Source organism: Benincasa hispida, chromosome 6 (assembly GCF_009727055.1).
Source record: "Benincasa hispida cultivar B227 chromosome 6, ASM972705v1, whole genome shotgun sequence".
NCBI classification, from domain to species: Eukaryota; Viridiplantae; Streptophyta; class Magnoliopsida; order Cucurbitales; family Cucurbitaceae; genus Benincasa; species Benincasa hispida.
Genome location: NC_052354.1, coordinates 37,388,515 through 37,399,245, shown reverse-complemented (window position 1 = coordinate 37,399,245; position 10,731 = coordinate 37,388,515). Strand labels below are relative to the sequence as shown.

Genomic DNA, 10,731 nt, shown 5'->3' with positions numbered 1-10,731 from the left:
GTAGCTAAACGATCAAGTGGCATAGTCTATACGATAGGCTGCCATTTACTATACGATCGAGCACATCGTCTATACGATAGACTGCGTTATCTCCCACTTGCTTGATCGTCTACACGATCGTTGTCCTCCAGTCTCTTCCTCAAGCCAAGATCATACAAAGCCCACAACTCCTTGATTCTCACACTGAGAATACCATGGTAACCACTGTGGTGGTGTCCTCACTCACTTCGTGAATCGAGTGTGACTGGATTGGTTTTGTGGAGGCTGTTCGTTGTGTTCGTGCTGTTGGTAGCAGTTTGTTCTCTATGTTCGTGTTATTGTGGACGCTTGTAGATTGATCGAGGGATTCTTGAAGAATGTTTCTTCAAAGGTATGCATACTCTATCCCTTGATACTCTTGTTAGCATGCTGTAATTTCGTGTTTGTGCATGACCTGTTAGTTTCCAGTTAGACTGTATTTGTTAGTGTTCAATTCAAATGGAATTTGGAACAATCCTTCTGCTGCTCATGGAAATCCTCATGTATGAATTCCTTCACTCCTGTCTTCTCCCACTTACTCAATCGTCTACATGATCATTCATTTTCTCATTCCCTCTACCAAATCCATACAGAGCCCACAACTCCTGGATTCTCACACTGAGAATACCAAGGTAGCCTTGTGGTGGTGTCTGTTTGCTGTTCAAGGGTCGAAGGTCGAGTGTTACTCGTTGCTGTTCGAGGATATTGCTGAGGCGTTGCGTTCGTGCTGTTGAGCATTTGTGCTGTTGAACGTTTGTGTTGTTTGATTGAGGGATATCAGAAAAAAAGTTCTTCAAGGGCATGTTCACTCGATCTCTAGTATTTTCCTTTAGAAGCATGCTGTAATTTCAAGTTTATGCATAACTGTTGTTGTGCGATTGTAAATGTGTTTGTTCTTTCACAATGGGGTTTGGAACGAGCTGCTTCCACTCACTAGCTCTCTTTGATTAGAGTTCCATCATAATTAACCATACCTAGAATAATCATATATAAAAGAGATGAAGTATTTGTACCCTCCTCGAGCTTTTACATTCATTGGACCATAAAGATTCGACTGTATGTGCTCTAAGGGTTCTTTGGCTCTATAACCTTTTCTACTAAAAGGTCTTTTAGTCATTTTACCCTTAAGGAAAGATTCACATGGTGGTAATGAATTATCTTCTAACTCACTTAGAAGTCCATTCTTTACAAATCTCCCGATCCTATCAAGATTAATATGACCTAATCTTAAGTGCCAAAGATAAGTATTATTGTTACTTGGAGAAATTCTGTCTTTTAGTTTGAGTATTAGCAGTTTTAAATATCTCATGATTTAAAAGTGCTTTTGTTTTTGTTGGTCTTAACACATCCAAGTTGTTTTCTGATTTAGCCGAACAAATACATACCCTATTTTTTGAAATGAACGCTTCATTATATGTAAAAAAATACTGAATACATATGTTCGATTAAACAGAAAATAATACTAAGTTCCTTTTCATTTTAAGAACAATGTACAGACTTTCTAAGAAAAGAAATCTATTTTCAAAAAACACTTTTGCAACTCCCACTGCACGAGTTAAAATGGCGTCTTCAGTTGAAACCTTGAGCGTCATTTCACCCCTAACAAGCTACTGGACGGAACTAGTTCCCTGTAAAGAAGAACAAACATGATCAATGGCTCATGAATCAAGTATCTAGGCATTGTGGTCATTTTCCACTGAACATGTTTCTAAAATAAGTAAATCACATTTACCTTCATTTTCCTTCTTCTTCTCAGCAAGGTACTTTGGGCAGTTCCGCTTCCAGTGACCTTTCACATTGTAGTGGAAGCACTTGCCCTTTTCGGCCACCTTGGCCTTTCCCTTACTCTTCTCAGCAGAAGGAGCCTTCTCTTTCCTTCTTTCTTCTTCTGTACCTTCTTAAGACTAGAATATGAGGGTACAAACTTAGTTCCTAAGGATGAACCCTTATGGAACTTTCTGGAATGGGCAACATTTGCCTCTCCTTCTACCGGTCAATTACCTTTTAAAAGAGACTGATAGGTCTGCAACTCATTCAACAGAGTCGTTATGGTGTACTGGGTTTTATTCATAAATGCATTGTTGCGAAATTGAAGAAAGCTCTTCGAAAGAGATTCTATAATAAAAGACACTAACTTTGCTTGTCAATGACCGCCTCGTTCATTTTAGCCACATTGAACTTGACCATAAGGTCGTGAACATGTTCTCTAACTGACTGGCCTTCCTTCATACGTGCATTATAAACGTATTTGAGGGCCTCGTGCTGGATTTGAATGGATGGTTGCCCAAACATACCCTGGAGGGACTTGATGATCTCACAAGCAGTGAGCATGGCCTCATGCCTCTTATTAAGTACATCAAATAGACTCGCCAAGATATATACTCGGGCCTTTTCATTGGCCTTTGTCCAATGATCATATGCATCCTTAACATTTAAGGCTGCATTTAGAATGGGGACCTGAGGACACTTCTCCGTTAAGATAAACCGCAGATCATCGATAATAAGAATCGTACTCAAGTTCAATTTCAATGTTGCATAATTTTTGCTAGTTAATTTCTCCTTTTTAAATAAAGCGATAGTTGAGGAAGACATGTTGAAAAACAAAAAAACAAACGACCGTTTTGGTTATCTTTGCCTTAACCAATCACACAAAATATCCAATCAGTTTAACAAAACCAGGTAATCATAGAACACTAAATAACAATTTATTGGATTTTGCCATGATACTTCAGAGGTTTAGGACAATAGCCATCGAAGGGTGATCAGTTGTCCCTCACTTGAATTGAAACTAATTGTTGGGATTGGTGTCCTAATTATCCCGAAGTCTCTTTGTTTGTAACATATACACATTGTTATGAATAAAATAAGCATGGTTATCTTATGTAAACTTAAACATATATATGAGATATACAAGTGGATCATGCCTTAAGTGATAACCTAAATAAGTTTGCAGTATAAGAATTAAGGTGGGATACCTGATCTTGGTGACACTACAGATACGACCCGCTTTGTAGAGGTTTGTAAGTGTTGTGAACTACTACAGATGGTAGATCCTGACCATTCATGTGGAGGCATGCGAGCGGAGGTGTCCTATACAAAGAGTTGTATAAGATCGGACCACGAGATGACTAGTCTCTGTATATAACGCCATTGATACTGGAGACTTACATCTCACCTAAAAGACCATAGGTGACATGACCTCAATCCTAAGTGTTTTAGGAACTCCTGCCTTTGAGGGCAGTCCTTTGATTAGTATGGGTGAAAGCGAGATTGCCAACTCAACATGCCTACCATTTTGGGGACTTGTTTGATTTGGGAGCTGGGAACTCAGTTACATAAGATGGAATTCACCCCTTCCCCGAAGCAGGGGTAAGTAGATAGATTGCTCCCTTAAGAGTTGATTCTGGGAGTTAAACATAGTGGCCATAACTTCTCTTTGGAAGAGAGGACTCAGTCATAGTAGGACTATGACTTATGTTCATTAGAAGGATCAGTAATACTTAAGGAGTTAGATGTAACTACAAGGGCATAACGATTATTGGCCAAGCTATACTTACGAGCGATCTGTGAAGGGTTATCGCACTGATTGGTTAAGATGGACACATAATATATCCGTAGTAAGGAAAGTTCAGCTATCAGTCTTTAGTGGAGTGCCTGGCAGTTAATGGATGGTGGATCCCATGACTAAAGAGTTTAGTTAGTTATTCATGTACGGTTGAAGCTTCGAGCTACAAGTCTATAAGGTCCCGTTGATAACTCAATGCATTGAAGTTGAGGATCAGTTCTTGGTGCTGATTTGAAAATTTCAAATTGACAAGAGGTAAATTCAATTATATATGATATGATCGGTGTGGTGTGTGAGATACATCAAGTGGAGGTTTAATGTAAATGAGATTTACATTAAGAACCATGGAATAGAAAAAGTGCTATGATTTATATGTTTCATGAGATGAAGTATTAAAACTATAGGTTATAAATATAGTATGGTAAGTTGGTTATCATATATATTTATAATAATATTAATTATTGGATAATTATCTCTTTTTCTCTAATAACCAATTGAGTTGGAGGTTATTAGTGGTTTCATGGTAACCGTGAGATAAAAGAAAAAATGTTTTCTAAATTTAGTAAGGTTGTATTGAGAATTCCATTCTTGGAAAGTACTCATGGAAAGGTTGTCAAGTAAATACGATTTACTAAACGACAACTTGAAGAGACTAGACGATTGTGGAGTGTTTCTATACGGTAGACAGCCAGCTGGCCGATGAGCTAAACGATCGTGCAACTTCAGCTAAACGGTCGCATAGCTTTGTTAAACGATTAGGCATCGTCTATATGATCAAATTTGACATCTCCCACTTGCTCAATCGTTTACACGATTGTTCTCCTCTGGTCTCATCCTCTAACCAAGTCCACACAGAGCCCACATTTTTGGATTTTAACACCGAGAAACCAAGGTAGCTATTGTGGTGGTGTCATACTCAACTTGACATAGTTGAGGTTATTTGGAGGTCGTCCGCTGTGTTCGTGGTCTGGGTGATCACGGTATTCGAGTTTGCTATGATCGTGCAGTGTAGCGATGGGGTAAATCATTTGCTAATCTTCTCCCACTTGCCCAATCGTGTACAGATTGTTCTTTCCTACTTCATCTGCCTCATACCAAGTCCAAACAGAGCCCACCCTCTAGATTTTCACACCTAGAATACCAAGGTAACCTTCTTGGTGGTGTCATACTCAACTTGACACCGTTGAGGTTCTGTGGAGGTTTTTCGTGTGCTGTTGGAGGTGTTTGTGACCGAGGCGATCGCAAAGGACGAGTATGCAGTGTTCGTGTTGTGGAGCGGTCGTGTTGTTTAAGCATTTGAGGTTTTGTGTTCGAGCGTTTGTGACCAAGGAGCGTGGAGATGAGTCTACAAATGTTTGTAGCTTTCACCTTGTTCATTTGTAGTTATCATGCTGTAATTTCTATATTAATTGTATAACTGCATGTTTTGTGTACGATTGTAATTTATTGTGTTCATTCATGATTGTAATTTAGAATGAACTTTTTTTCACTGCTCATGAAAATCTCGGATTTGATTTCCTTCAAGAAGTAAAAGGTGCAGACTTCGTTTATGAGGTCGAACCTCTATGGAACATCCTGAAGGATGAAGCAACATTTGCCTCACCCTTCTTCCTCTCCTTACTTTTCGATAAAGATTTGTAGGTCTGCAACTCGTTGAGGATGGTTATAAGGTTATATTTCACTTTGTTAAGAATCACATTACTAACAAAGTGCAGGAAGCTCCCCGACAAAGAATGCATGATTATGCTAGCCAGAACCCAAATGTGGAAGTGACGTAAACTAGCTTTACGCTCGTTCCACAACTCCAGAGGTGTTCTCGCAACACTCTTGAAGGGGACACAGTTGAGTATGTATACCACAGTCTCCACTACGAAACCCCAAAACAAGTCCGGTAAAGAAGCATAACTCATCATTGAATGAACCATGTCCAACAAGGTTCTATTTCTCCTCTCCGCTACACTATTCTGCTGAGGTGTACCCGGCACTGAGAGTTAGGCAACGATTTCATGTTCTATCAAATAGTCTTGGAATGTCGAGTCCAAAAACTCTCCACCTCGATTCGATCGAAGTGTTTTAATCCATCTATCCAATGCGTTTTCAACTTCAATCTTGAACTCTTTGAACTTTTCAGAGGATTCAGACTTCCGTTGCATAAGATAAACATTCCCATACTTAGAGTAATCATCAGTAAAAGTGATAAAATACTCATAGCCACCTCGGGCTCGCACATTCATAGGACCACAAAGGTCAGAATGTACTAACTCAAGAAGATTTTTGGCTCTATAACCTTTTCCAGTAAAAGGTCGTTTAGTCATATTACCCTCAAGGCAAGACTCGCACACCGGTAAAGAATTTTCTTCTAACTCATTTAGAAGTCCATTCTTCACCAATCTCTCAATCCTATTAAGATTGATGTGCCCTAAACGAAGATGCTAAAGAATGGCATTTTCTTTTGGAGAAATATGTCAATGTTTTGTTAGAGTTAATAGGATTGAGAGATTGGCTTTAGCCTTGGCGGCCTTTCTTTCTTTCAGCCAGCGAGGACAGTTTCTCTTCCACTGTCCATCATAGTTGCAGTGGAAACACTTTCCCTTTTCAATCAGTGGTGGACGCCTTCTTGAGGCGATAGACGGCGGGTTAGCAGGCGCCTTCCCTTTTCCCTTACCACCATTCTTATTCTTCCTCTTTGCAGAGTTAGAAGTGTTGGGATTGGTGTTCTAATTCTCCCGGAGCCTCGTTGTTTTGTAAAGATCACATTATTTGATGAATAAAATAATTGTTATTTAATTCTGGCATTTACTCATATCCAATAAACAAAGCTCCTTGGTTATCTTATGTGAACTTCAGCATGTATATGTGATATACGAATGGATCATGCCTCAAGTGATAAACTAAATAGGTCTGTAGTATAAGGATCAAGGTGGGATACTTGATCCTGGTGACACTACGGATACGGCCTGCTTTGTAGAGGTTTGCAAGTGTTGTAAACTACTATAGATTGTAGATCCTAACCATTCATGTGCAGACTTGAGAGCAGGGGTGTCCTATACAAAGAGTTTGTATAAGACATGGACCACGAGATGACTACACTCTGTATATAACACCGTTGATATTAGAGACTTACATCTCACCTAAATAACCATAGGTGACACGACCTCAATCCTGAGTGTTTTGGGAATTCTTGCCTTTGAGGGCAGTCCTTTGATTAATATGGATGAGAGTTGCCAGATTGCCAACTCAACGTGCCTACCTTTTTGGGGACTTGTCTGATCTGGGAGCTGGGAACTCAATCCACAGGATGGAATTCACTTCTTTCCCAAAGCAAGGATAAGTAGAGAGATTGCTCCCTTAAGGACTGATTCCAAGGCTTGAACATAGTGGCCACAACTTCTCTTTGGAAGAAAAGACTCAGTCATAGTAGAACTATGGCTTATGTTCATTAGAGAGATTAGTGTACTTAAGGAGACAGATGTAACTACAGGAACATAACGGTTATTGGCCCAACTGTACTTACGAGCGATCTGTGAAAGTTGTTGCACTTCTGATTGGTTAAGATGGACACATAATATGTCTATGGTAAGGAGAGTTCAGCTGTCGATCTTTAGTGGAGTGCCTGGCAGTTAACGGATGGTGGATCTCGTGACTAAATATTTTAGTCAGTTATTCACGTACCGTTGGAGCTTCGAGCTACAGGTCCATAAGGCCTCCTTGGTAGCTCAATGGATTCAGTTGAGGATCAGTTCTTGGTATTGATTTGAAATGTTCAAATTGACAAGAGGTATTTTGATTATATATGATATAATCGGTATGATGTATGAGAATACATCTAGTGGAGGATCGATGTAAATGAGATTTACATTAAGTACCATGGATAGAAAAGGAACTATGGTTTATATGTTTCATGAGATGAAATATTGAAAACCAATAGGTTATAAATATAGTATGATAAGTTGGTTATCATTGATATTTATAATAATATTAATTATTGGATAATTAAATCTTTTCCTTAACCAATTGAGTGGGTGATTAACGGTGATTCATGGTAACTGTGAGATAAAAGGAAAATGGTTTTCTCTAATTTTAGTAAGTTTTCAAAAAGGTTTTGGGAAAATTGTTTTGAGATTTCCTCTCGCAAAAAGAAATTCACGGGCGCTTGTCAAGTAAATACCGATTTACTAAGCGACAATGCGTTTTAGTAAACGATCGTGTAGTGTTTTGTAGGCTACAAACACTGAGCTAAACGATGAGCTAAACGATCGCTTAGCTTTTGCTAGACGATTTCTTAGCTTTAGCTAAAATGATTTGGGCATCGACCTATGCGATAGGTTTTTTGTCTTCTTCCACTTGCCCAATTGTGTACACGATTGTTCTTTCTCCTTCGTCTACTACATACCAAGTCGAAACAGAGCCACCCTGTGGTTTCTCAATCCGGAATACCAAGGTAACCTTCTTGGTGGTGTCATACTCAACTCGACACCGTCGAGGTTCTGTAGAGGTTGTTCGTGCGTTGTTGGAGGTGTTCATGACCGAGGCTATCGCAGAGGACGAGTACGCAATGTTCATGCTGTGGAGCAGTCGTGTTGTTCAAGCATTCGAGGTTGCTGTGTTCGAGCATTCGTGAGCAAGGAGCGTGGAGACGAGTCTACAAATGTTTGTAGCTTTCGCCTTGTTCATTTGTAGTTATCGTGCTGTAATTTCTGTATTAATTGTATAACTGCATGTTTTTTGTACGACTGTAATTTGTAATATTCATTCATGATTGTAATTTGGAATGATCTTTTTTCCGCTACTCATGGAAATTTTGGATTCGATTTCCTTCAAGAAGTATAAGGTGCAGACTTCGTTCTTGAGGTCGAACCTCTATGGAACATCCTGGAGGATGAAGCAACATTAGCCTCACCATTCTTCGACTCCTTACTTTTTAGTAAAGATTGGTAGGTCTGCAACTCGTTGAGGAGGGTTGCAAGGTTATATTTCAATTTGTTAAGAATCACATTGCTAACAAAGTGTAGGAAGCTCTCCAACAAAAAATGTAGGATTATGCTAACCTGGCTGCCCTCATCGATGGTAGACCCATTCAATTCCACCACATTAAAGTGGACCATCATGTTAAGCACATTTTAACGAACATAGGTGCCTTCTTCCATTTTGGCGTTGAATATATACTTAAGAGCCTCATGCATAAGCTGTTTAGATAGTTGTCCAAACATCCCCCCACAGGGACTCAATGATCTCACGCGCTAAGACCATGAGCTCATGTTTCTTGGCCAAGACTTCAGAAAGACTTGCCAAGATGTAGGCTCGGGCCTTCTCATTCACCTGTGTCCATCGCTCATATGACTCCCAAACATTTTGAGCGGCATTGGGAGCTGAAATAGGACAGACCTCTCTAAGAGTGAACATGAGATCCTCGATGAAAAGAATCATCGTGATCATGTGTTTCCATGTCGAAAAATTGTCGCCAGTTAATTTTTTGGCGCTAAGCAGAGCTAACGTGGTTATGGCCATTTTGAAATCTTGTTGCTGAAAATACGAACAAAACTTTATTAGATTTTTCTAAACCACGTTTGACAAATTAATTTTGCAAAACAGTTTCAAGTACCCTAAGTGAAAAACTTCTATTTTGCAATGATGCCCCAGTGAGGCAAGACAAACGTCACCGGTGGGGTGATCAGATGCCCCTTCACTGGGATGAGACATTCTCAACCATTAGGCAGAACCAACTATTGAAACTGAAACTAACAGCCACCATTTATTCGGTCCATAACTGTTAACCTTTAACAATTCCACGTAAGTGTAACCTCTCGCTTTCGGTTTTAGAGTCCCGCCTTAATGAGCCCACCGTAGGGAAGAAGCAGATTAGAACAAGAGATTAAATTACCTTATCCTCTTACAAGATATCAAATAAAGAAACGCGCACAACTGCCATCCTTTAAGGGGACACTCCCAAGGTGCCTCGAGGCGACACGCAGTAACTTCATTCAATCCAATGAGGGAGACCGGGGGATATGCTGTCGCACTTTCCGCTCCCACTTACTATGAACACTCTCTCCATCCACCTTGATATTGACCTACCCAAACATCATCCGTTAGGGGGACACACCAAAGGTGCCTTGAGGCCGAGGATAGATCTAACGGTGTGGACTATTTAAGAGAAACGTGAAAGTTTTAAGTGAAGCATCATATGCCCCAAGTACCTCCCACTGAATGTTCTAGTAGGGGTTCATTAACCTAAACAATCCGGCTATTGATTTTAGTCTAAGTTGTCTTTTTAAGTCCGATCATAAACAACTTTTGTCTATGATATACGAACAAGTTCAAGTAGTCACATTTAAACACTTTAATGGACTGTCCTTAACTTGCATGCATGCATCAAATCTATCTAATTCACCTTTCTAGGTAAGTTTCCAGGTAAGGGTGTTACGTTTTCGTCAACTTAAGTACCCCAGCCTAGCCAGAACCCGCCTTAGACAAAAGGTCCCTTATAGATAGATTTGCTACACTTTAACCTTTTATTAGTCATTTAATCCTACTAAACTGATTAAAAGATTAAAGCCTTAGGGTTGCTAATCATATTAGAACCGTGAGCTTAGGTCTATGTGATCCAAGTTTTAAACATTTTAAAACATGAATTAAACCTAAGTGAGCATGCATGTCTTTCTTATTGCTTTTAGTTCTAATTTCTCTTTAACTTTTAAAAAGAAACAACTAAAAATAGATCGCGCACAACTAGGTGTTTATAACACTTATAAAGTAACCTATGTGTCATGCTCCATACAATGTCTGGTTATTACTATACGTAACTTTTATATATACACATAATAACCAAGCAAACATGCTTTCCATTCACCCTTATACTATAACAATTATAATTTAAAGATGATCCATGTCAATGCTTTATGCATGCATAAATATAACTATTATATTATATGATGCATGAGCATGCTCTTACATAATTAAATCATGCTTCTCTAAATTATAACATTTACAATAAATAGATGATGCATGACCAATGCATAACCTGAGGTGGGATTTTCTATATGTGCATACCATATGACAAACAAAAACCATATCTATTAATGGACTGGGATGAGCCTTTACAAAAAATCGGAATGAAATAACCCTATCTATTACATTTTCCATCGAGT

At 39.2% G+C, this 10,731-nt stretch overlaps 1 protein-coding gene across 1 annotated transcript; it reads right to left on the bottom strand.

Annotated features, from left to right (window-relative positions):
- Window positions 1-2,148: 2,148 nt before the first annotated feature.
- LOC120079220 lies at window positions 2,149-2,610 on the bottom strand. Its single transcript, XM_039033380.1, has one exon. It carries the CDS (start codon window positions 2,608-2,610, stop codon window positions 2,149-2,151), a length of 462 nt encoding a protein of 153 aa, XP_038889308.1.
- Between the last annotated feature and the right edge of the window lie 8,121 nt (window positions 2,611-10,731).

Excerpts from the sequence above, each read along its gene's own strand:
- LOC120079220 (XM_039033380.1), bottom strand. The coding sequence starts at position 2,610 with ATGTCTTCCTCAACTATCGCTTTATTTAAAAAGGAGAAATTAACTAGC.